The sequence below is a fragment of the Lissotriton vulgaris genome, unplaced genomic scaffold (assembly GCF_964263255.1).
Source record: "Lissotriton vulgaris unplaced genomic scaffold, aLisVul1.2 SCAFFOLD_341, whole genome shotgun sequence".
NCBI classification, from domain to species: domain Eukaryota; kingdom Metazoa; phylum Chordata; class Amphibia; order Caudata; family Salamandridae; genus Lissotriton; species Lissotriton vulgaris.
In genome coordinates this window covers 1502979-1529385 of record NW_028243854.1, presented here as the reverse complement: position 1 = coordinate 1529385, position 26407 = coordinate 1502979, and the positions used below count along the sequence as shown (strand labels likewise).

At 50.1% G+C, this 26407-nt stretch overlaps 1 protein-coding gene across 1 annotated transcript in view; it reads right to left on the bottom strand.

Moving 5' to 3' along the window:
* The window catches only part of LOC147668220 (neuroligin-3-like), a gene marked incomplete at its 3' end in the record, with an annotated part of 513603 nt that overhangs the window by 140379 nt on the left and 346817 nt on the right, over positions 1 to 26407 (bottom strand). The window contains exons 3-4 of the mRNA XM_086948693.1: positions 20858 to 21931; positions 18674 to 18733 (exon numbers count right to left, since the gene is read on the bottom strand). Of these exons, the coding sequence (XP_086804819.1) occupies positions 18674 to 18733; positions 20858 to 21335 (538 nt within the window). The remainder of the gene's footprint in view (positions 1 to 18673; positions 18734 to 20857; positions 21932 to 26407) is intronic.

The window sequence follows — 26407 nt, the reverse complement described above, 5'->3', positions numbered from 1 at the left end:
TCGAAGAGATCACTGCTGGCCAAGAATACTGGGAGAGGATGTAGCCTTGCAGCTACAGCGGTCAACCTCAAAGGTGGGGAACCTGGTTTGAGTCTCGGCAACGACGCTCAACATCCTGTGATTCTGGGCAAATCACTTAATCTCCCCGTGCCTAACAAAAATGAATGTGTTCTCACTTAACGGTAACTGGTGCTATGTAAAGCGCTCTGATACCCGATTTCTCGGATCTAGTTAGCGCTATATAAAACTCTAATAATTTTTTTTAAAAAAGAATATGACCCGTCGAGAAGATTCAAGACCACCCGCGACTTCCAGTTATCTCTCCACAGTGGAAACTCGTTGTTTGACTCTCTTCGACCCGCAGGTCATATGCGATCCTTGATCCCTACAAATATCATGGGAAGAGACTATTGAAAGTAAAAACGTGTTATAGAAGGAGCTCTCTTTCGTCCCCAAAACTGTGATTATGGGTACTTGGACACCGTTCCAACACAGCCTGGGTGGGCAGTCAGAGGAAGGGTGACAGCACTGATCGACGCCGAAGCAAACAGAAGGGCGCCGGTCCTCAGTCGAGCTTGGAGTCACTGAACTCCAGGTCAGTGGAAGAGATCCTTCTCTTCCTCCATCTGCAGTTAAAGGAAGGATCAATCTGATCCACTGGGAAGGGGGTTTTGGACAAAAAAAGAAAACACAAATAATGTACCACAGAATATAGTGGCACAAATATAAACAACAGAATATGGTATAGGTCATTTCCTATGGGTAAGTAAAGTTTTACTATATATAACTCCACATATATGTACAGTGAGGGTATCAATGTACGTAGATCTTGAGATAAGAATAGTACATTTATACTCACCTGTTTGCCTTTACCTTCTTGATATTCTAGTCCTCGATGTTTTTGGCACAATGTTCAGTCCTCACGGTATTTGTGTTTCCGATATTCTGTCAGTGATCCCCGGGAGGGGACTTTATATCAAGGTGCAACGGTGACTGTATAGCCCTGGAGCCGACCTGGCTAGATGCGTATATAATTCACCATCTCAGATTTATTCAACGAGGATTCTCTTGTTAACGTCAATAGTGTCAGTACCCACTCACCGTAGAACGGGAGCTGGTGCAGACGACCGCGCGCATCGATTCACAATTGTTTTCCAATGAAAAACTTGAAAAATCAATTTGGCTGAAACAACGGTTGTGGAAAAGACGACTCAATACATGTTGGTGGGAAACTGAGACAATACAAATCCTGTGGCAGAATGCAAATGTAAAAGGTGAGGTTTCTACCCTGCGTACCGAATAAGAGTGACTTCATCAGGACAGTGAGGCATAGTATACAACACCCAAGTAGTGGATTGAAAATCCTGGAGGACCAAACGATCTCTTCTGGTGTCCAGACTCCAGACTTATGCTAGATCACTGAGTAGGAACGAGATGTGATTGTGGGTCTGAGCTAGGGGGGATGCCAGGTGATCACTATCAGGATGTCATCCTAATTTTTGGGAACTGTCTTTAGGGAAGATGCCCGTTGGGGACTATACGGATATGATAAGTGTAGTCGAATAACAGGGGTCCAGAACGGATGTGCATGGCCGTACAAATAGCAGGGAAGAATCAGGCTATCATCCTTGTTATCCAGCTGGGATGGAAAAATCACCCGATGACTACGAGTCACAGTCAAGCATTTTGAATACATCAGTCCAGCAAATGAAGAATTTTATATAAGCAGACTGAATGGTATTAAAACCGGTTGAGAGCATCGTTTGAACACATGTACATTGTAATTCCAGCGGACTGATGACTGACTCTTTCTTCCGTCACTGCGCAACAAGGCGCCCCACACCTCCAACCATTCATGGTGCCTGACGCAGGCTCTGTCTCCAGCCCTGAATTTATATCACAGTCAGAAAGGGAACTCTCACTTCCTCTCCTCACATGGATTCCTTCCAACACTGGGGAAGCGCCATGAAGACGGCACCGTGCTCGAGGCACTACCACCACCAGGGCTGAACTGAGAAGAACGGCCAATGGGGCAACCATGGAACTACTGGCTACCAGTCCTGCTCTATCCCCAGAGGCACCGTGAGACACTTTAAAGACTTCACTGGGGGATGCATGCTTGCCAAGGAAGGCCTTGAGCTTGGGAGCATCTGGTGCCTTCCCCTTATTTCCAAGAATAACATCAGGGAAGGTGAAGAACCTGAAACAACCTCATAAGAATCTACATTAAGGCCAAACTTTCAATTCTGAAGGATAATTGGTGGTTTGTGGCCTAATGAACTTAGTAGTGGTTCATGGTCTTTGTGAGCTTTCTGTGGCTACTGGATCCTTGATCCCAAAGTAACCAATGCAAATGACAAGTCCCAGATCTTCAATAGATCCACAGCTACTGGATCCACAATTTGCAGCTACAGGATCACCTCTTTCAAGGTATTACATCTACCAAATTCGGCCTCTCCAGACATCCGGCCCACCATCTTCAGATACTAGACCAAGGTTCTGCCGCTAACGCATCTAGCGTCTAGAGGCACCAGATCCACTCTCTACAGATACGAGATCCAGCATCCGGTACTGGATCAACAAGCTAGAAAGGCTGGATCCGCCAACTACAGATACTAGATGAATCCTCACCAAGTCCCAGAAACACCAATAACAGACAGAAGGAAAATCCTCAGAAAATAGATCTATCATCCCTAAGGACCGGGCCCCCTACCCTCCGGTACTGCATCCATCATCAGAAGGTACCCGGTCTACCATCTGGAAGATCTGACCCCAGGCTAACGTCTCATTGGACTAATGCATACCCTTCATAGGTCTGGGTTGAATCCAGGTGGGGCACTGCAGCCTTCCATGTTCACAAGGTCGATAAAGTGAGTACCATTGAGTTGAATAACAATGAACATTTGTTATTCAACACCAGGATAAAAATAAGTTATATTATCTACTTGTACTGAATCCACTATCCACATGTATCAAATCTACTATTTTCAGGTCCCAGATCCATCATCTGCCTGAAGAAATTAGATCCACCAATTCAATGTGATCTACATATACTGGATCTCCCATCAGCAAATACTAAATATACCTTCTCTAGTTCGCAGACCCACCATCTCCAAGGGCTGGATCCAACTCCACGAGGTATTAGATTTATCGTCTCAAGATCCTCGGTTACCTCTTTCCTGACCTGGATACTTCATCAGCAGGTACCAGGTCCATCATATCCAAGCACAGGATCCATCATCTTTAAGTATCTGAGCCACTGTCCAGTGGTACCGAATTACCCATGTCTAGATACTCCTTTTGAAGGTATGAGATACACCATCAGCCGGTACCAGATTCCGACCCACCATCACCAGGTACCAGGTCCACCACCCACAAGTACTAGATTCAAGACCTCTAGGTAACAGTGACATCATCATAAGGTACTCGGTTACCTGTTTTAAGACATGGATACTACATCTGCAGGTATAAGACTCACCATCCCCAGGTACCGGACCCAGGCCCTCCATCACCAGGTACCGCACCCAGGCCCTCCATCCCCAGGTACCAGAACCAGGCCCTCCATCACCAGGCACCGGACCGAGGCCCTCCATCCCCAGGTACTGGACCCAGGCCCATCATTGCCAGGTACCGGACCCAGGCCCTCTATCACCAGGTACTGGACCCAGGCCCTCCATCCCCAGGTACCGGACCCAGGCCCTCCATCACCAGGCACCAGGTCCAACATATACAAGTACAGGATCCATCATCTTTACGTATCAGAGCCATTGTCCAAAGATACTGGATTACCCATTTGCAGGTACCAGACCCTTCGTCTCCAGGCATCATGCCCACCACCCACAAGAACAGGATTTATTACTTCTGCACAACACTGATATCATCTTACGGTGGTGGGTTACCCCTTACCAGGCCCAGATAGTCCATTTCCAGGTGCCAGATGTACCATCTCTAGGTGCCGAAGCCAAACCCACTATCACCAGATACCAGCTTCACCATCTTCAAGTACAGCATCCATCATCTCTGGGTAGTAGAGCCATCATCCAAAGGTACTGGAGACCCGAATACTGCATCTGCATGTCCCAGATACTCCATCTGCAGATCCAGACCCAAACTCACCATCACCAGGTATTAGGTCCTCCATCTCCAGGTACAGGGTCCATCATTTGTAGGCATCAGAGCCATCACCCAAAGGCACTGAGCTACCCCTGTCCAGATCTGGATACCTCATCTGCATGTCCCAGACACACCATCTGGAGGTGCCAGGCTCAGACGTATCCTCACCAGGTACTAGGTCAACCATCTCCAGGTATAGGATTCATCACAAATGAGTATCAGCGCCATCACCCAAAGGTACTGGACGACCCCATTCCAGATCGGGATACTCCATCTGAAGGCACCAGATCTGGAACCAGACGCAGAGCCAACATCACCAGGTACAGTATTCATCACCCATGGGTAGCAGAGCCATCCTCCCAAGGTACTGGATTACCTTTTTCCAGATCTGGATACTCCATCAGCAGGTACGAGATACACCATCTGCAGGCACCAGGGCCACCATCACCAGGTACCATGTCCACCATCTCCATGTATGAAATCCATTCTCTTTAAGGATAGGAGCCATCATCCCAAGGACTGGATGAACCCTTTCCAGATCTGGATTCCATTTGTATCCCAAATACACCATCTCTAAGTATCAGACTCAGACCCACCATCATCAGTTACCAGGTCCACCATCTCCAGGCACAGGTCCACCATCTCCGAAGGCAGGAGCCACCATCTCCAGGTACAGGTCCACCATCTCCAGGTACCGGTCCACCATCTCCGAAGGCAGGATCCACCATCTCAAGGTACCAGATTCATCTTCCTCTTTCCAGATTTGCATACTCCATCTAGAGGTACCTGATACACCATCTGTAGGTATCAGGCTCAGACGTATCCTCACCAGGTACTAGGTCAACCATCTCCAGGTACAGAATCCATCACAAATGAGTATCAGCGCCATCACCCAAAGATACTGAAGTACCCCATTCCAGATCGGGATACTCCATCTGAAGGCACCAGATCTGGGTACCAGACGCAGAGCCACCATCACCAGGTACAGGGTTCATCATTTGTAGGCATAAGAGCCATCACCCAAAGGCACTGAGCTACCCCTTTCCAGATCTGGATACTTCATCTGCATGACCCAGACACACCATCTGCAGGTGCCAGACGCAGACAAACCATCACCAGGTACCTGGTCCACCATCCCTAGATACAGGATCCATAATTTGTAGGCATAAGAGCCATCACCCAAAGGCACTGAGCTGCCCCTTTCCAGTTCTGGATACTTCATCTGCCGGTACGAGATACTCCATCTGAAGGTACCAGACCCAACATCATCAGGTAACAGATGCCCCAGATCTAAGTTCAGGATCCATCCTCTTTAAGTGTAAAAGTGATAATCTGAAGGTGCTGGATTACCCCTTTCCAGATCTAGATACTCCATCCGTATGTCCCAAATACAACATCTCTTGGTACCAGACTCAGATCCACCACCATCAAGTACCAGGTCCACCATCTACACAGACAGGTCCACAATCGCTAAGTACAGATCCACCGTCTCCAAGTACAACGTCCATCATCTCTAGGTAGCAGAGCCAAACCTCCAAAGGCACTGGTTTACCCCTTTCCAGATAGGAGATAAACCATCTCCAGGTACCAGACCGACCATCACCAGGTGCCTGTGGGTTCTCCAGAGATCCTACTTGGCTTAAGACACACATGCAGTAGTTGCACCTGCAGTCATGTTTCAGATGCCTGTCCCACGCAGCAGCATGCAGCAGTGAAAGTGTGCACACAGCTGCCCTGCACACTCCAGACCAGGAAGTGTTTTGAGTTTTCCATCGCCTTTGGTTGGCGATGGTCTTGTTCAGTGATGTCTTCGACGACAGATCTTTAAAATTCTCAGACATGGGAGAGGAAGTAAAAGGTGATCCAGTCATCTTCATCACTGCTTCAAGAGATCAAACTCCTGCACATGTGGCCCCAAAATGTACCCCACAACAAACTCTGATCGGCATTTACATCAGAGTACTTTCAAAGCTGCTCTTGGGGATTTGTTCTGATGATGCCAAAGAGGTGGGGGTACATTTTCATCTGCAGGTGTTATTTATTGATGGTTACACAGACGATACAGAACTCAGTGGCCAGACTCTTCCTCTAACTACCTAAAACGATCCAAATAACCCCCCACCTCAGGAACCTCCAATGGCTCCCCACCCAGAAACGGAGCAGATTCAAGATGCTGTCACATGCCTACAAAGCCCTCTACAACCAATGACCAGCATGCATCAGCCACCGCCTGAACTACCACCAACCCTCCAGAGACCTCCGCTCTGCCTCCGTAGCCCTTGCACGGACTCCGCATACCTACCAAAGCCATAGTGAAGACAGTTCCTTCTGCTAAGTCCTGAAACAGCCTCCCACTCCACCTCTGGACATCACCCTCCCTGGAAGAATTCAGGAAAAGGCTCAAGAACTGGCTTTTCGACTGAGCCCAGCACCCTAGCGCCTGGATACCCTCTCAGGTGAATAGCAGCGCTGTGCAGATACATACTGACTGATTGAATTATGTTAATCATGTGGCACAACCCCAGCCACAGCCCCCAGCCTAGTGGGTTAAAATTGAATAACAAGTGAAAATTTAGGAACACCATCAACCATGGTAACGTGGGACAGAGCGTTGAAATAAGAGTTAAACAATATGGCTGCCGGCGTCAGGATGGTGGTTTACATTTCTGTTGTTAGAACCTGGTCACTTGGTACGTGGTGTATAGCCAGGTTTGGGTTCAGGACTGGTAGTTTAATCTGGAGGGAGGGAGGGGGCCCCATAATCTGGGGCTGGCACAAAATAAGGCCCGTAGAGCAGTAGAGGTGGCTTTCTTGCTCGAGACTGAATCTCTGGCGAGGGCCAATCTGTCTGTGAGGTAAGAAGGTTGTAATGTGTGAGGTAAAATGTTTGTAATTTGACTGTGAGGTAAAATGGTTACAATTTGTCTGTGAGGTAAAATGGTTGTAATTTGTCAGTGAGGTAAGATGGTTGTAATTTGTGAGGTAAATTGGCTGTAATTTGTCTGTGATGTAAGATGGTTGTAATTTGTGAGGTACAATGGCTGTAATTCATCTGTGAGGTAAAATGTCTGTAATTTGTCTGTGATTTAAGATGGTTGTAATTTGTCTGTGAGGTAAGATGGTTGTAATTTGTGAGGTAAATTGGCTGTAAATTGTGATGTAAGATGGTTGTAATTTGTGAGGTAAAATGGCTGTAATTTGTCTGTGAGGTAAGATGTCTGTAATTTGTAAATGTAAATGTAAATGTATTTGAGCTTATATAGCGCACAGCTACCCACAAAGGGTTTCCCGGCGCTTGCTTAGGGAACCTGTCCTGGTATTCCCCTGTGAGATAACCCCGGCAGGGTATCCACAAGGTGAAAGCCAGGCATCCCACCGCGAGGGGCCGTTGTGGAGATTAAGCAAACTATTGCCCAGAGTCGCAGAGTGTGAACCCGTGAGTCGAGAAGGCACCGGAGCGGGGGGGCGCTAGAGGGCGCACTGCGGAATGGCCGCACTGTCGTGAGGCTCCCGCTGCCCGGAGCTATTATCCGCCTAGGTATCCTGATTACCATCGCTGCGCCCTGAACTGACCCCACGGTTCGGTTGGGATATCGGCTGTCCACCCACGGTCCAACTCCTGAGCCATTCGGAGGTTGCTGCCCGAAGCTACGAGGGTCCCAAGTTTCTCCGACTCGCGCTCTGGAAGTCTGATGCCCTCTTGCCCGGCGTAACTGTTCATGCCAGTCCGGGGCTCTGCACGCGGGGTGCAGGCCTGGCTCCGCCCTTCTCCGCCAGGTTCGGTCGCTGGCCGGGCGAGACGCTTGGCTACCCCTTGGTGTCGGACTTATCTCTCGGCTCTCCCATCTGCCTGCCCAGTTACCATCGCCCACGAAGGTACAACGGGTTTAATGCTTGGATTTTGAGGGTTTGCCCCCCTTGGGCTGGGAACGGCGACGGCCTTTACTCATCGGTGGGAGTGGCGGGGCGTGCTGGCCTGCTCGTGCCCCCACGATTCGAGCTGCTTACTGCTTGGCCGTGTCCCTTGGCCGAACTGTATCCTGATTCCCATTTGCCTCGTTTCCCTTCTGTACCACCGTTATGGGGAAGCCGGACACTAAACAGTCCAAACTGTCCTTTGACTCTGGAGGGGCCAGGCGTGGGATGCGTTCGCTCCAGGAAGCTGGGGCTTCGCGGTCCCCCCCCCGAATGTCGCTGAGAGTGTCCCGCACCCACCTCCGCCGGACTTCGCCCAAATGATGCAGGAGATGAGGCAGGGGTTCGCCACTATAGTGGACAAAGTGGACAAGATATCGTCGCGCATGGATGCGGTCGTTCAGAAATTGGACGTGCATGAGGAGCGCTTGACGGCGGCAGAACAGCGCATTTCGGACCATGATGACACGGCGGCCACCCATACCACCCAGCTGGCGAGAATGGACAATATCTTGCGTGTTATTGCCGCCAAGAACGAGGAGTTGGAGGCGAGGAGTAGGCGCAACAACGTGCGCATAGTAGGTGTGCCGGAGTCCACGAATGTGGGCAAAATGGAGACTTATGTGGAGAGGCTACTGGTGGGCGCCATTGGGACGGAAGTTTTCTCGTCCCAGTTCATCGTCGAGAGAGCGCATCGGACGTTGGGACCTCGTCCGGCCTCTGGGGCTGCACCGCGTCCCATCATTGCACGCCTCTTGAACTATCGTGATCGAGACGCTGCTCTTCAGGCTGCCCGCACTAACAGGGCTCTCTCCTTCGAAGGGGTGTCTTTCACCATGTACCCCGACTTCACACCGATGGTGCAGGACCAGCGTCGGAAGTTCTTGGGGGTGAAAAGGAAGCTTCGGGACCTTCAAGTGGACTACGCCTTGCTTTATCCGGCTAAACTTAGAGTGACGCATCAGGCTAAACAACATTTTTTCACCAACCCACAGCATGCTGAAGACTTTGCGAAGCGCCTCCAGCGCGAGCGCGCTGCTGCGGATCGTGGTGACGATCGGGATCCGGAGGGTGAACAATCGGCTGCTGAGGAGGAGGTCGCCTGATTCTGGTGACTTTGGACTTTGTCTATTTTTTTTCCGATTCTTGCAGTATTGTGGACGTGTAACTTTTGTATTGAGATTTGCTGGCTGCCTTCTCAGTCTTTGCGGCCTAGCTATGGTCCGTTTTTGATTTTCCTTTTTTGCTGATGCATGGGTTGTGTCTGTATTACGACGGGTGAGTGCGTTTTTTTTTTTTTTTTTGCTGTCTACGTGGGGTTGGGATGGCACCGCGGGATGGTGTTATGGGATGTCGCGCTCTGGGCACCCACCCCCCCCGCGCTGCGCCTGGGGCCGCCTGATACTCGTTGGCGCGGACACTGGCGTGGCGTGAGGGAGTGGCGTCGTGCACCTCTGGAAGGCTCCCCGGAGGGTGTGCCCCATGTTTACCCTTTGTTTGGATTCTAGTCCTATGTTGGTTGACTGGATGTGTGTTGAGGGAAGGGGGGGGGGGGTGTATGTGGCCTGATAGTTGGGGCGGTATCAGGTGGGTGGATGGGGGGGGGTTGTCGCTGTCCATGTCTGTTTGCCTGGGACTTTTGGTTCGCTTTGGTAGCTGCTACTGTTGCTTGAGTGCACGGAAATGTCCGGGCTGTTCCACTTTCCTATCTTACGGGACGGGTTTTGGGATCCGTGCTCTCGTCCATTTTGGGCCCGAGTGCGCCGGCCGCCATTTTAGGCTGCCACGTGCCGGGGCGCACTCTGCGCGCGTAGCACGTGTGCGAGATGTGAGCCGTGTGGAATGGCTTGGCGGCGCGTGGCGCGTAGTCTGTCCTGAGTGCTTGCTGCATGGATGGGTCGATTGGGGGGGAGTTGTTGTGTTCTTGTTTGGTTGTTTTGGAGATGACTGGGAAATGTATGGAGTGTATGTGGAGGTCGGCCCGTGCCTTGGGGCGTGGACCTATCGTTGGCTGTTGCTGGTAGTTGGATGCCCTGTATTTGGTTATAGGGTCCTGTGGGGCCCTTCCGTTATGTGATGTCAACTGCTGTTGTAGATCAGATCTCAATTTTGTCCTGGAATGTACGGGGCCTTAATGATGCCAGGAAGTGTCGCAATGTGATACAGTATTTGGACAGGCATGCTATTCATGTTGCTTTTCTCCAGGAGACGCACCTGCGCCCCGCTCCCTCCCCCACTTTCGGCGGACGGTGGGCTGCGGCCAGGGGGTTTGCTTCCTATTCTTCGTATGCTCGTGGGGTTGTCATCCTTGTTAAAAGATCGCTTGCATTTCAGGAACTTGGATCTGTGGGGGACCCTGAGGGGCGCTATGTGCTGCTGTGGGGACGGCTTGGGCAGAACACTGTACTGTTTGTTAATTGCTATGCTCCCAATGTTGATACGCCAATCTTTTTTGTCACTCTGTGGGGTCATGTCCTTGCTGTGGATGCTACTCACATTGTGTGGGGGGGTGACTTCAATTTTGCATTTCAGGCCCAGTTGGACAGATCTGAGGGTAGCCCTCAGTACAATGTACAGGCTAGGGAAGTGCTGCGGGGGATAGTGGAGGAGGCTGGGATGGTTGACAGCTGGAGGTACACCCACCCTGCCACTAGGGAGGGCACCCATTACACCACACATGCTCGTTCATGGGCAAGACTGGACTATGTATTCCTCTCTAGAGGGTTGGTGGCTGGCCTGAGGGGGGCCACACATTTGGCTAGGACGTATTCAGACCACTGTCCGGTGAAGGTTGATTTGTCCGTCCCCGGGTTGCACAGGCCGCGCCCGCCTTGGCGTTTGTTTCCGAGTGCTTTGCTCGACCCGGTGTTCAAGGAGGAACTCGGTGCGGAGGTGGAGGCGTTCTTCCCTAGAAACAAGGGCTCTGTGGAGAGCATTGAGGTCATTTGGGAGGCATTCAAGGTCACGATCCGGGGTGTCACTATTTCTAAAAGTTGTGGTGTACTCCGTCTGATTGTTCGGACCCTCGAGAGGTTGGAGGCTGACTTGCGAGACTTGGAGCGCAGGATGCAGGTGACTTCGGACCCCGATCTTTTGGCACAATTCCGCACTAAGCTCTCCGAGTATGAGGAGGAGGCTGCTCGTGAGGCTAGGCACAGGGGGAAATACTGGACGGCGAGGCAATACTGCGAAGGGGAGCGGCCCGGTAAGGTCCTCGCTGCTCTTACTAGACATCCTAGGCATGGGTCGGACGTGTTGGAATTGGTGTCTCCGGATGGCACTCGCTGTCGGGACACTTCGGAGATTCAGCGCACTTTTATTGAACACTATGCACACCTTTACACGACACAGCAGACGGGTGAGACGCGATACGGTGGATTCCTCGATGAGTTGGCGCTTTGTTGGCTATCGGATGGTCATCGGGAGTTCTTAGGCAGGCCCCTGGAGGTGGAGGAGGTCAGGAATGCCATCATGTCTCTTTCTAATGGGAAGGCCGCCGGGCTGGATGGCCTTCCTGCTGAATTTTATAAGTGTTATATTGACATCATGGCCCCGGTGCTCCGTGAGGTGTTTGAGGAGTCCTTGGAGGAGGGACGCCTACCGGGCTCCATGCGGGAGGTCGCCATCACGTCGCTGCTCAAGCCGGGTAAGGATCCGCTAGATGTGGGCTCCTACAGGCCCCTCTCACTGCTCAACTGCGATGTTAAAATTCTCGCGAAGGTCTTGGCGGTGAGATTAGCCGAACTCATGCCCGTTATCGTGTTGCCGGATCAGTCGGGATTTGTGCCCGGTCGCGCCACCTCTCACAATCTTCGCACTTTGTTTTCGCTTGTGTCGACCATTGATCCCACTGTCCCGGTTGCTGCTATCTTTCTTGATGCCACTAAGGCATTTGACTCTGTCGAGTGGGGCTACCTTATTGATGTTCTTTGTCGGACGGGGTTCCCCAGGATTTTCATCTCTTGGGTTAAGCTTTTATATACTGATCCGATGGCGAGGGTAGTAGTGAATGGGGTGCTGTCCCCCTCGTTCCCTCTCACGAGAGGGACCCGACAGGGCTGCCCCCTCTCACCCCTCTTGTTTGCTATCGCCATTGAGCCCCTAGCCTGCAGGATACGTCAGTTTCATCAGCAGAGCGCCTTTAATTGTCTTCAGCGGCAGGTCGGCATTTCTTTATACGCCGATGACGTCACACTCTATGTCAAGGACCCTGAGAACAACCTTAATTCGCTCCTGCGGGAGCTGGTCGCTTTTGGAGGTGTATCCGGGGTTCATATCAACTGGCGGAAATCTCAATTTTTCCCCCTCACGGCTGCGGTGGCCAGGTTTCCCCTTGACTACCCTTTGGAATGGTGTGACTCGGAGTTGCGGTATCTCGGTATTGTTGTGTCCTTGGATAGGGGAGACGCGGTTCGGCTCAACTATGGTGTGGCCATCACTAAACTGGCGGATGATGTCACCAGATGGATGTCTTTACCTCTCTCCATGGCCGGCAGGGCGTCTCTTATCAAGATGGTGGTTCTGCCCCGCTTTCTTTATCTTTTTCAAAACCTCCCATATCATCCTGGTGCTTATTTCTTTCGTAGACTTCGCTCTGAGCTTCTGCGATTGTTCTGGGGGGGCAAGCAGCCGCGGGTGGCCTGGGCTACCCTTACGTTGCCTTACGCCGATGGCGGTTTCGACGTCCCTGATTTTGAACTCTATTATCTCAGCGCTCAGGCGCATTATGCCTATCATTGGATGCGCCCCACGCCATTCATGCCCCAGATTGCTGCCGAGCATTGGGTCGCCCACCCGCTCCCACTGGAGGGGATGGTTTTGGGCAAGGTGTCAGATGTGGAAACGCCCCGCACGACGGTGACATGCACGGTGGATGCTTGGAAGCGGATGGCTCGTTTGCTAGACGTTTCCTTTCTCTACTCGCCGGCCTTGCCTTTGGCTTATCACCCGGATTTGTCGCTGTTGTTGGAGACGGGGTTTCAGCGGATGTGCAAGCGGCTAGGTATCCTCACGTGGGGCGACTTGTTTCATAAAGGTGCCTTCCGTACGCAGGCTCATTTCTTCGGTTCGGCTGCTTGCTCCCCTCTAGACCTGTTCTACTTTGTCCGCCTGCGGCAGGGCATGCGTGCTCTGCTACCGGACTACCCTTCGGAGCCTGGGGTAACCCTCCCCCTCCATGTGCTGCTGGTTTCAGATGGGCGACACCTGGTGTCGAAATTATACGGGGCTATTCGCCGACAGCGATCGGTCCCGACCGATCGGGTGCGCGAGCAGTGGGTTGCCGAATTGGGTGCTCCTATTACAGACGAGCAGTGGAAATATTGTTGCGGGCTCACGGCCAATGTCTCTTCTAGTTGTCGCCTTAAAATTATCCATTATAAGTTTGTTCAGAGGTACTACTATACCCCGGCGAGGAAACTGCGGTTTCATTTGGCGGAGGATGATAGGTGTGCCAGGTGTCGAGCGGAAGGCGCTGATTTTTTGCATTTGGCTTGGAGCTGTGCGGGGGTTTTGGAATATTGGACTCAGGTTCATGAAGCCCTGCAGGTTATGGCGGAGGATGGGGTGGCATTTGACCCCTTGGTGATGTTACTTGGCTTTTCTAAGGACGTACCTGCCTCTCACCGTAGATTTGTTGACGTAGCCTTGTTGTTGGCTAAGCGTAGGGTTGCTTGTTGCTGGGGTCGTGGTAGGGTGCCGCGTTTCAAGACTGGGTGACTGACCTCATTTACTGTCAGGATCAGTACAACATCTATTCTGATTTGATGCCTGTTCGATGCAGACCAAAGGATTTTTGGAGTCCGCTCCAGGTGTACCTCCTGGCCAGGGCGGCGCGGGACTCTGATTCTGAACTTGGGGACCGTGAGGGGATAGGCTGATGACAACGTGATGGGCTGGGATTTTACACGACACCTGCTGTTCTTTCGATATCGGGGGGGGGCTGACTGTCTCCTTTTCCTGCGAGCTATAGGGGGGTGGGAGGCTCCCTTCGGACAAGTAGTTTATCGGGAATCCAGATTGTATCCCTATGCGGCACCCTTCTATCCAGTGCTCCTCATACTTGTGTCCCCTCTGGCTCATGTGTTCTCCGCTAATGTACTGTATTCATATTGCATTGTCTTATTGGTTCGCCTGCCCATGCTGGATCATTGTATCTTAATATCTCTTGCACATTTCGATGATGCTCCTTGTATCGACTGATGCCCTGCCCTGTACTTCCTTGTGTCTCCTTATTTATTTATTTTTTGTATGCTTCTTAGGCACTGACGTACCACTGTAATGGCCGAATGTGACTGTATGTTTTGTATGTACACTCCCCTTGTACCTGCTTGTCTCCAAATAAAGGTTTAAAAAAAAAAAAAAAGGCACCGGAGCGAGAATTATCGAGTCCGTGGAATTTTTGAGCCCAAGACCCGCCGAGGCGGGGAATTGAACCCTGGTTCAGGGCCGATCTCAGCTTCCGGGTCTGCCGCCTCTAACCCCTGAGCCACACTTCTCCACTTTGTCTGTCAGGTAAGGTGGTTGATTACCGTTTGCGGGGTCCAGTTTGTGCCACTCACTAGGGGTAGATGTGGCTGGGCAGCGGGAGTCAGTGTAGCGATTGTATGAGCGAAAGGATAAGGTTGACTGAATCCATATGGAGAGAAATCAGAGTGGTTTGAGGTTGAAAGTGGTGTACACTTCTTTAAGTTGAGACACCATTGATTTTAAATGTATTGGTCAAAAAAGGGCGCAGGGAAACAGTTTCATGCTTTTTATATTTAAATAGTTTTTTTAAGTTAGTTCTTTTTAAAGGTGGGTAATTCGTGTAGTTTTCAAGGCTGATTAGAAAAGGTCCTGTCATGGAGAGGCATTGCCAATGTAAAGAGCTGAGAGGGGGAGTGACCCACCTCTTTCACCCTTCCTGTGTTATTTTGGCTGAATGAGATCAGTCAACGAGGACGAAAGTTTGCTGCCGTTGATATTGGCCAGGAGGAGCGCCCAAAAGATGGAAGAATCACCTGTTGGGGACTTGAAAGTGAAATGTTAATAGTTGGGAGAGATCCTGCGTGGATTCTGAGATTGTGGCTCGGTGCCTGGGATTCTTAGATCATGGCTCGGGTGTCAGTGATTTTGAGATCATGGCTCAGTGCCAGGGATACTTAGATCGTGGCTCGAGTGTCAGGGATTCTTAAATCATGGCTCGGTGTCAGGGATTCTGAGATCATGGCTCGGTGTCAGGGATTCTGAGATCATGGCTCGGTGTCAGGGATTCTTAGATCATGGCTCGGGTGTCAGTGATTTTGAGATCGTGGCTCGGTGCCAGGGATACTTAGATCATGGATCGGGTGTCAGGGATTCTTAAATCATGGCTCGGTGTCAGGGATTCTGAGATCATGGCTCAGTTTCAGGGATTCTGAGATCATGGCTCGGTGTCAGGGATTCTTAGATCATGGCTCGGGTGTCAGTGATTTTGAGATCGTGGCTCGGTGCCAGGGATACTTAGATCGTGGCTCGAGTGTCAGGGATTCTTAAATCATGGCTCAGTGTCAGGGATTCTGAGATCATGGCTCGTGTCAGGGATTCTGAAATCATGGCTCGCTGTCAGGGATTCTTAGATCATGGCTCGGGTGTCAGTGATTTTGAGATCGTGTCTCGGTGCTAGGGATACTTAGATCATGGCTCGAGTGTCAGGGTTTCTTAGATCATGGCTCGGAGTCAAGAATTCTGAGATCATGGCTCGGTGTCAGGGATTCTGAGATCATGGCTCGATGTCAGGGATTCTTAGATCATGGCTCGGGTGGCAGTGATTTTGAGATCATGGCTCGGGTGTCAGGGATTCTTAGATCATGGCTCGGGTGTCAGTGATTTTGAGATCATGGCTCGCATGTCAGGGATTCTTAGATCATGGCTCTGTGTCAGGGTTTCTTAGATCATGGCTCGGGTGTCAGGGATTCATAGATCATGGCTCGGGTGTCAGTGATTTTGAGATCGTGGCTCGGGTGCCAGGGATACTTAGATCATGGCTCGAGTGTCAGGGATTCTGAGATCATGGCTCGGTGTCAGGGATTCTGAGATCATGGCTCGTGTCAAGGATTCTTAGATCATGGCTCGGTGTCAGGGATTCTGAGATCATGGCTCGGTGTCAGGAATTCTGAGATCATGGCTCGGGTGTCAGTGATTTTGAGATCATGGCTCGGGTGTCAGTGATTTTGAGATCATGGCTCGGGTGTCAGGGATTTTTAGATCATGGTTTGAGTGTCAGGGATTCTTAGATCATGGCTCGCGTGTCAGGGATTCTTAGATCATGATCATATTATGGTGTGAACATGGGGTTCTATTGGAATTCTCCAGGGCATATTATCAAACCCATTATCGACGCATTAGCTGCAGTTTTCTGCCGCTAAACCGGCAATCATTTTAACGCCATTCTCGATACTATGCCCAGAGGTCTTAGCTGCAGGGAGTTAAAGCAACAATGTGGGCAGCTCAAAAGATGAAATGCTAAACGCATATGATTTGAAGCCTTCAGGAAGTCCTTGTAGAATACCACAAGCCTTCGGCTCTTCTGCTGTTATTAAAGTGTAGGTCCCCGGGAGAATTAAGACAAAGATGCACGACAAGAATCAGTGTGGAGAGTAAATGTTGTTAATGCTGTGTTCAAATCATTGTTCATACAGCCCCATCTGATGCTACACACTCTGGACACCAGGGCACCTAACACTTTCATGCCTGTGACCCCTGAAATGTGTGCCCTAGTCTTGTTTTGGATGACAAAGGGGGCCACTGAAGTATGCATGTAACGTACACTCTAGCTAGCTAAAAAAGTCATAACATGGTCCTAACAGCAGCACAACATCATCAGAGAGTAATCATCAGAACAAAGTGACTGCACTTACCAGGCCTGAGCATAATTCGCGGAGTTTTGCTATGCAGAACTCCGGGAAGTTACAAAAAAAAGTAGCGAAGTTCTGCAAGTGGCGGAGTGCAGTGTGAACTGCAGTTTGTGCTGGTATTCCTGCTGCTCGAGTAGAAATTATACCCGAGCGGCAGCTCGCGAACTCACCGTTTGCGATCACGAGCAGGAAAAAACCTCCACGGCACATCGCGGAGCAGAGTTTTCTGCACACCGCGAGCTCTACATAGTGCAGAGTGCAGAAAACTCTGCAAACTCCGCAAACGGAGCCTAGTTCACCGCCCAGGCCTAGCGCTTACTCCAGTGGAACGGGTCTTTATTGGTCATAGGTAACTTTGAAACCACAGATATCCAGCCTGATTAGCACCGAGAGAGTGCACAACGTGGCGAATGTGCCTGATATGCAGCTCAGGTTATTCATTAACATCCAATACAGAGGCACTCACGACAACGCTTGAGAAGACCATTGCTCATTCATGCCTTGCCATCCATACTGACTGAGCTCTTGTAAATGACAAAACTGACCATGAGTCATTCCCATTGCCTGTGCTCACCATGTGATGACCCAATGTGTACACATCTGTAGAGACCTAGTGAAAAGACTACCTAATACAGCCTACGGAAATCAAGAGGTCAGCCGCGTCTAAAGAAACAAGGAACGGGGAAGTGGCTAGGCATTAATGTGTAGGATCATCAGAGAGATCGAGTAGAAGCCGCTGGAAGGAAACAAAATGGAGGAGTTCTTGTCCTTGAAGAACCCCTCAACTGTATAGAGAAGAAATGCCCAACATGCTTCTTCAAGACCAATGAACACAGAAGCAGTGATGAGTATTTTGACTTCAAAGCTAGAGGCAGAAAATTCAGTACCTTGTGGGAGTCATGGTCATGACTCTAACGAACAATATCGCTTATGTGTGACATCCTTTGAGAGACCTCACCTCTATAATCTTTGGCTACAATATAAATATTCGTTAATCACTCTGATATCCTTGGAAGAGACAATCCTTTCTGTCCGAACCATAGGTTCTTTGAGTTGCTGATGAGACCAAAACCATTGGTCACTTCCACCTCCAAGCTCACAATGTTTCTTGCATTCTTGGTTATACCTTGCCCCGGCTGAGGGTACGTTGCTTACCTAACTTACGGTCACCAGCATTGGTGACTCGGGTTCGCAAGAACGTGGAACTACCACATACTGGATACGGACCAACCATATAGTGATCCATCGACTGAACAAGAGGCTGAAGAATGACCCCATGCGCATTCACTCAATGAGTTAACAACTTGTGTACATCTGTGGATACTAAGACCCCACAATGGCTTTAGCAAGTACAAGTAAATCATGAACAGGTCCATTATTACCAACATGGTGGCTAGTTGGGAATATCCTTGGAACATTAACAGATTTGAATCCACCATAAAGCAGAGCTGTCGTAAAATGCAGTTTCCCCGCTCCAACCCCAAAGCCCATCCCAGCCTCAAGACTGAAGGGCAGACAGGTTCTGTATGGCTCGAAACCCAAATGTTAGCACACGAGAGCTCACTGTAACTCCTAACCCACAAGACCCAATGAGTGAAGACATCCTCAGGTGCCGCCATGTCCAGTGGACAGACAGCACTGCGGGATGTGCTCTCATCCTTGCATCTCACGTGCTGCAAGATGCAATGTCGCAGAGATGGGTGTGCACCATCCCCCACCCTCCCCTCTCTCTCTTTCTGTCTCTCTGGTTCTCTCTCTGATGTACATACCTCCTTTCCTACACATTTTCTTGTTGGGCTTTCGGGCGCACTCCTTGGATATCCGTTTTACTGTAAAATGAATAAAAGACTACAGAATAACAGGAGGAACCACTGGCAGGAGGAGGGGGGCATGCAATTCAACACAACGCTGCCCACCCAGCCCCGGGCCCACCCGCAAGCCCTCTGGTGCACCGGGAGCAGGGGGGAGGTGGGAAGAAGAATGCGAACATGGGATGCAGTGGCATCTCCCATGCTCCTAGAGGCTGCAAAATGGCGGAGGGGGTCCAATCAGGGGCTGCCCCCTCCCTGCTCCCTTTCCTCTTTTTCTGGCGGCTTCCTGCCGCACCCCAGATGCCTCAAGGGCTCCCACCAAAACTCTACCTTGTGATGGGGGGTTACGAGGTCCCAGGACACTCTCCTTCCTGCAGTGCAACCTACCGTCCAGCTATGCATGACCTATGAAGGAAAGTGTTAACCTCAGAAGAGGAGCCTCCTCGACCTCGTCACTGGCACCCCAAGGTGATGCGGGGGAACCCCTGGAGGTCATCATTCTCTGGTCCCTTTTCGTAAGCTACAAACCATGCCCGAGCTGACTTCATTGGGGCTATATCACAAAACTCACAACTTTCTTTCAAGTCACGTGTCTACACAATAAGAACTCAGACAATGAGAGGTCTGTGCTCACCTGCATGTGATCTATAAATCTGTGTCTGCAGTCAGTAAAGAGCCAATAGAATGGAACTGAGGGTGCTACCACTTTTATCAATTAGTATCTCAAACTCTCACCTTAGCAGAAAAATCCACACCCAGCACGGAGCTAATTTGTTTGCGCTGTGCCTCCACACCTAGCACAGAGCTCATTTGTTTGTGCTGTGCCTCCACACCTAGCACAGAGCTCATTTGTTTGTGCTGTGCCTCCACACCTAGCACAGAGCTCATTTGTTTGTGCTGTGCTTCCACGCCTAACACAGAGCTCATTTGTTTGTGCTGTGCTTTAACATGGAACACCAAGGCCACAAAGGGGCAATCCTCAGACTCTTCTGTGGGTGGGAGTTTGCATGCCAAGGGCGTCACTTGACATCTCCACCTTGTCTCCAGTTTTTATGGACCTTTGGTAGCAAAGTGGTCTTGGCCAGCCCTGAAGTGCACCATGGCGCCTCCAAAGATGCTCTGTGCCAAATCTTCGATAATCTACTTTGCCAGGGTACATAGTGGCACACTTACACGTGCTCAGTGTTGGCACCAAGTATGTGGGGGAGCCATAGATTGTTCTTCTATTGTGAAAGAGTGCACTTTGCTATAAGACTAATATTTGCAGCTGTGAAGGAACAACCTACCACACTGGTCAAAGGGTTGCATGTACTGCAGTAAGCACCCATTGTGCACAACTGATGATGCATAGTCAACCCATTGAGTTCACTCATTGGTCATACTTTTGTTTCAGGAGATTATATTGACCAGCTGGGGCACACCATCCCAATGCACTCCCAAATCATGCCAGTGAGGCACCTTCTTGGAGAGGAAAGGGGTCAGAATCACTCCCAAGTATGGACCAAGTAACACTGGCAGTCATCTTGTTTTTGGGACAGTGTTTTAGTAAGCGACCCATCTTGCCCATTCACTGGAGCCTTCATGCCCTAATTCTTGACACATCATTTAAAACCAAACCTTGTCAGTCATCTCCAGACTCGGCTGACACCCCTAAATTGTACAACAAGCCCCATTCCACTGCCTTCCTCCATGTCTACTGTTGGTTTCCCCATGGTATAGTAGAAGAGTTTAAAAACCAGACCCAGTGAGATAAAAGAGGGGGCTGACTGGATGCCAATGAGGAGGTTTTAGGGGTGGGGAGGGTGGAGAGGAACCAAGGGATTGTGGGAAGGGAGGGGGCAGAGAGAACAGGTGTGTGAGAGAGACAGAGAGAGATAGAAAGAGAATGGCAGAGTCCAAAAGATGAAGAACCGCTGTAACAGAAACAAAACAAAAAAAAGACCAAAGCGGTATAAGGCATGCAGCCAACACAAGACACCATGCATGAGACACGACATCCAGATGAGGGGGACTGCAGGACGTGAGAAGGGCGTGGGAGTCAAACAGAACCAGAGACGCCCATGGCTCATCCCCCAGACGCCTGCGGGGGCAAAGGATTGCACTGCTTGGCATCTCGCAGCCGACACCCCATTGGGGACTCACCATCCTCTGTTGGCACGTAGATGTTCAGGTACAGACAGTCCTCATTTTGGTCCTGGATGTAGGTGGCAATAATGTCCAAGTTGGAGGTGAACCAGATGGGCATCATAATCTCTGGAACTGCATTGTGAATGTTCTGCGGGCAAACAGGCGAGAAGTGAGTGGCATTCCTTATGCCAGACCAAGAGGATGGGGGCTCAGGAGGCAGAAACCTCTTCTCCCCAGTGGGCGGGGCTGCGTAGGGCACCCCCAAATACTGGTCCACAGGTCCCAGCATCTCACTAGGCAGTGGCACCCGCGTGCCACGCAGCTTCCCATAATGCGTGTTGACCGTCTGCGAGTAGGCCTGGCTCTCCGTGTGTGCCATCCTGGAAGCAAGGCTGAGAATCCAGAGGGCAAGGTGAAGGTACCACTGGGAGACCCAGGTGGCTGGCTGGCATAAGAAGGGCGAGCCGGTGCTTGCCTGCACTGAGAATCGCATTGTCCACGTTGGCAAGTCTCTTGACCTCAGTCCCAAAGTAGCCTCTTGAGGGAAGGAGAAGGGACTGAGGGACCAGTAGGGAAGGTGGGTCTTGCGATGGGCTAGGAGAGGGTGGAGGGGAGTGGGGGATCTGGGGTCAGGGACATGGGCCACCAGCCACCATCTTCATGCTGCTCCGCCCTACATGTCCATCTGACAACGCAGTGGAACCAGGCTGGAGATGAGGGGGGGACAATGAGGCACTTTTATGTCAGAAGGACACCCCTCAACAAGCCAAAGGGTCCGATAGGTGGGGTGAGAGAAGAGGGCGGCTGCACTTGTGAGCATGGGAGGCGGGAGCAAGGAGGGGGGTGGGAGGGGTGGGTGTAGAGGCTGGTGTTGTTAAGACCATGGAGAGGTGGGGGGGCACTGGGGTGTGTAGGTGAGAGTAAAGCAGGCTGTGGAGGATGGACACTGTCTTCGTAGTGAGAACATCCAATCACCAGCAGATCACCAAAGCCACCCAGAATGTGCCGTCTGTGCAGGATCCACGCAGGCACGCGGCAGCAACCGCTGGGGCCGGTCCTCAACGCAGCAAGGTGGAGGGGCGGATAATTCTGAAATAGACAAAAAAGAAAGAATTAACACTTTGAGCTCGACCGATTCTTCACCCTACAAATTGCCATGCTACAAGAACATGCATCAGAAACCTTCACATGGTTATTATATGGCTTTTATATGGATAAGCGTCCATATGATTAACGGATTCCGCGTCGAGAGCCGCTTCCTGAGAGCAGCTCCCGCCCTACCCTCTTCCTGTTCGTAGTATTTATAATATAACCTGAGTAAATGGTTGGACCACTTGTTGGCATGGTTACCGAATAGCCATTACCAGGGTCAAAGGTAGAGAGACAAGTGCTTCTGTGTGCAGGTAAATGTACAAGGCGCCAGCGCGTTCCACCGCTGGTGACGCTCCTTTACAAGGACACATATAGATAAACCGAAGGCTGAATCCTTCCTACGCCATAAGACGCGCAATTAATCACTCTACGAATAATTTCAATGATTATCATTATGTAAAATTTACATTACTTTGGTAGATCATTTGAAAATAATATATGGCTTTGCTCCCTGCTGTCTAATCTGCCCTAAAACAGTCTACAACAGCGAGTCCGCCGGCTGGTATCGGCGGGAGACACCGGTATTTATGGCTGAACAGGATACCTGTGGAACGGATAACTAAGGACCGCATTGGTAGCTGGGAGATCATGCAAATTTTCCAATTATAGATGGTGGCACGGTACCACTTTCTTCACAAATTAGGGAATTGTGCGTTGGACCCAACTCTAAATAGAGCACTTGGTGCGTAACACATTGGGATTGGAAATGACAGTGGAAAGGGAGTTGGAATTAGGATTAGAATTGAGATGAGAATTCGAGTTCAAATTGTGAAATCAAGATTAGAGTTGGAAGAAAGGCTTAGATTAGAATCAAGATTGGATATTTTGGGATTAGAACCAGGGTTGGAATTGAGATTAGAACCAGGGTGAGCAGTGGGGTCGGACTACGGGTGGGGGTTGGGATCAGAGTGGAATCTGGATCAGGGTTGGATCTGAGATTGAGATTAGAATAAGGACTGAGATTGTGTTTGGAATTGGGTATATGCAGGAACCCGGATTGAGTTTGGAATTTGGGATGGTACTCCACAATACACTTCTAGCCCAAGCTCCCTGTGTACCAATTTACATTTAGAAAAATCTTACTCTCGCCTTCTCATGCAGCCCAAACTCTATTTGTTAGTGTTTATGGCAACATGATATTCCGTAGGGTCCCTGAGTAAAGTAACGGGCAGGGAGTAATTTAATTTACCCACCAGTGTGGTTGGGGAAACATCATTTACAACGCGGGGATTACATTGCGATGCTATTACATCGCAGTTTTCACAACGCAAGCCATTACAACGACTTGCGCTGGATGGCGCTCTAGGACAAGGAATAGGACAATTTACTATCCAACACCTTCCCTACTGTATGTAGACTGGAGTTGGAATAGTAAATCATACTACTCCTAAGTCCAGCGCCCTCCAAAGCAAGTCGTTGTAATGACTTGCGTTGTTAGAACCGCAATGTAATGTACCGTGATGTAAATGTATGCATTGTAACGTCATACATCCGTGTGGTTGTTCATACTCTCAACTTTTGCGAACCCCCAAATTAATCGTTTATAGAATTCAGGGACCCCCCACTGAGTCATTATTGGAATCTGGGAACACCGGCCTACCAATATCGAGGATTTGAACCGAACAACTAAACATAATAATACAGAAACAAGCATTGATCAAACAAATACACAAAACATTTAATACTTTAATACAATTCGGGAACAAATGTAAAAGAATAATTTTAATGTGAAGATTGAAGTTTTTCTAAACTCAATTGAAGCCAATCATTGTTTATTAAATCTTCTGTTTGAGGCACTTGCATTGCTTCTACAAATCAATCGAAGGATACCAATTACATTTTTAGCTTTCAATTTTAAATTGTACACAGTCATTGAACTTAAAAAAATACATTTTGTTTATTTACATATATTTTTTATTAATCAGCTAATATTTTATTTTCTAACAGTTGCAGGCACCTTGAATAGGTGTTTATGGGCCCAAAGGGTCCCTAGACCCCTGTTTAAGAACCACTGCACTAGTAAGAGCAGGTACAACCTGAGCTGTTGGACCGCAACCCGTGCTGTGGGGAGCAACGTGTGCTGTGGGATGCAGCCTTTGCTGTGGGATCGCAACCCGTGCTGTGGGTCCGCTACCTGTGATGTGGGATGCAACCTGTGCTGTGGCATTGCAACCCATGCTGTGGGACCGCAACTTGTGCTGTGGGACCGCAACCTGTGCTGTGGGACTGCAACTTGTGCTGTGCCACTGCAACCCCTGCTGAGGCACTGCAACCCATGCTGTGGGACTGCAACCTGTGCTGTGGGACCCCAACCTGTGCTGTGGGACCCAACCTGTGCTGTGGGATCGCAACCTGTGCTGTGGCACTGCAACCTATGCTGTGGGACCGCAACCTGTGCTCTGGGGTGCAACCTGTTCTGTGGGACCGCAACCCATGCTGTGGGATGCAACCTGTGCAGTGGGACCACAACCCATGCTGTGGGAGTGCAAACTGTGCTGTGGGGCCGCAACACATGCTGTGCGACCGCAACCTGTGCTGTGTGACTGCAACCCATGCTGTGGGACTGCAACCCGTGCTGTGGGACCGCAGAGTGCTGCCTATGTTTAGGGTGCTGTTCTTTGACCACGGTTACAATGACCATACTCAGCCAATATGCAAGAAAGGAGGCTTCGCTAGCAGGAAATTGCGCGCTGCTTAAATGTGCACCTGTCAATGTTCATTCCCGAAAAGGGCACACAAGGCACCTCCTTCACCCGTGCTTGAATTTTCAGTCATTGAAATTGCACTCTCTCCACATTGTTTAGGTAACCAAACCTGGATATTATTCACTAGCTAATCATATTCATTTTTATGTTAAAGAGATTTCACAATCATAACTGTGTGTTTAGGGTTGTACTATCCACGTTTAGGGCCCGAGGCATTCATCAACTTCTGGCACTTAGATCTGATTCCTACTACTTTGTGTTTCCAAATGTGATATCCCATTTATATTACTGTAGATTTCCATAAGCTGACACATGTTTCGCTCAGAATCTAATTTTTTTCAAGGGTGAAAGGAACAATGTTTCTCTAATAGGATAATATTGTCATCATTTTAAAGTTATATTAGTGAAGCCCCAGAGCGTTGAGTCTAGGGTGCAAAACATGCCACAAATAGCAAAGCTTGTAAATAACGCCTCTCGCAATCTCCATCCCCAAAATGCGTTTGTCTTGACGTTTGTGATTATACCAGAATATGGGCTTCTATTGGAATTCACAAGGACATATTATCAAGCCCATTATCGTCCCTTTAGCTGCAGTTTCCTACTGATAAAGCAGCGATAATTTTAACGCCATTTCTTGATAATATGCCCCAATTACTTTATTTCTAAGTCGTAAAGGGCACAGAACTGAAATATTGCGATATTTTGAGAACCCTTTGTCAGCCTGTTGGTTACCCGCGCCCTGCGAGCCTGGAGTTTGGGGCAGCATGTGTCCTACCTAAAGGCGGCAGGAGGCGGCTCCTGGCCCTGCATCTGCAGAAGAAACAAAGCAAGTGTCAACCCGCAGGGGTGTTCATCTGCGGGGGGTGGGGGGGCCGCAGCGGAGGCCCCGATGCTGTGGTCCACTGCCCTGCTGCTGTTTATCAGAAGGACTCTGCCACGTGTCAGTCCCCAGGCGTGTCCTCATCCTTGGGATTGCATCTCAGCCCTCCCTGTGAGGAACCCTCAGTCTCTTTCTGGCAGACTCCATCCTCCAGCCAGAAGCCCTGATCTGCCCCGAGGAGCCCCCCAAGATCAGGGGTGGGGGCATGAGCAGGAACACGAGCTAGACGGGATGGCCAAATCCGTGCCTGAAAGTGTATGGTCAACGGAGACGAGGGCCCTGCACTAGGGACACAAGGTGACGAGTGGGGACCCTCAGAAAACCACACCTCCTTCAAGGTGATTGCTTTAGAGTTAGAATTAAAGGAGGCCGTGAGACACTAGAGGGGTGCGCCTTCAACACCCAGAAGGGCAAAGTGGCGCAGCAAGACCTCACGGTGCACGGGGTGAAGTGCTTCATGCACTACTGCCGGGATCAGAGCTGACCCCGACACCCTGCGCCACAAGGCCCCAGGGCTCAACTCAAGACGCTAGAATTGACTCAGTCCCTTGTAAAGCCAGAAGCCCCCGTGAAAACTGCAGAAAAGTGTATAAACTAAGATGTGCCCGAGTGCAGCTGTTTCTGGCACTGTCTGCGGCACAAAAGACACATCTGGAATCAGGTAAAAGCCGGATCCTTCTTTCAATTCCTAAAACAGCTCCTTCCACAGGGGACAGGCTGCTCCTATGCGTCGAGATCACTTTAATTCCTGACCCTGTCCCAATTCCTGACCCTGTCCCAATTCCTGACCCTGTCCCAGGTGCTCCGGCTCTCACCCAGACAGGAGCT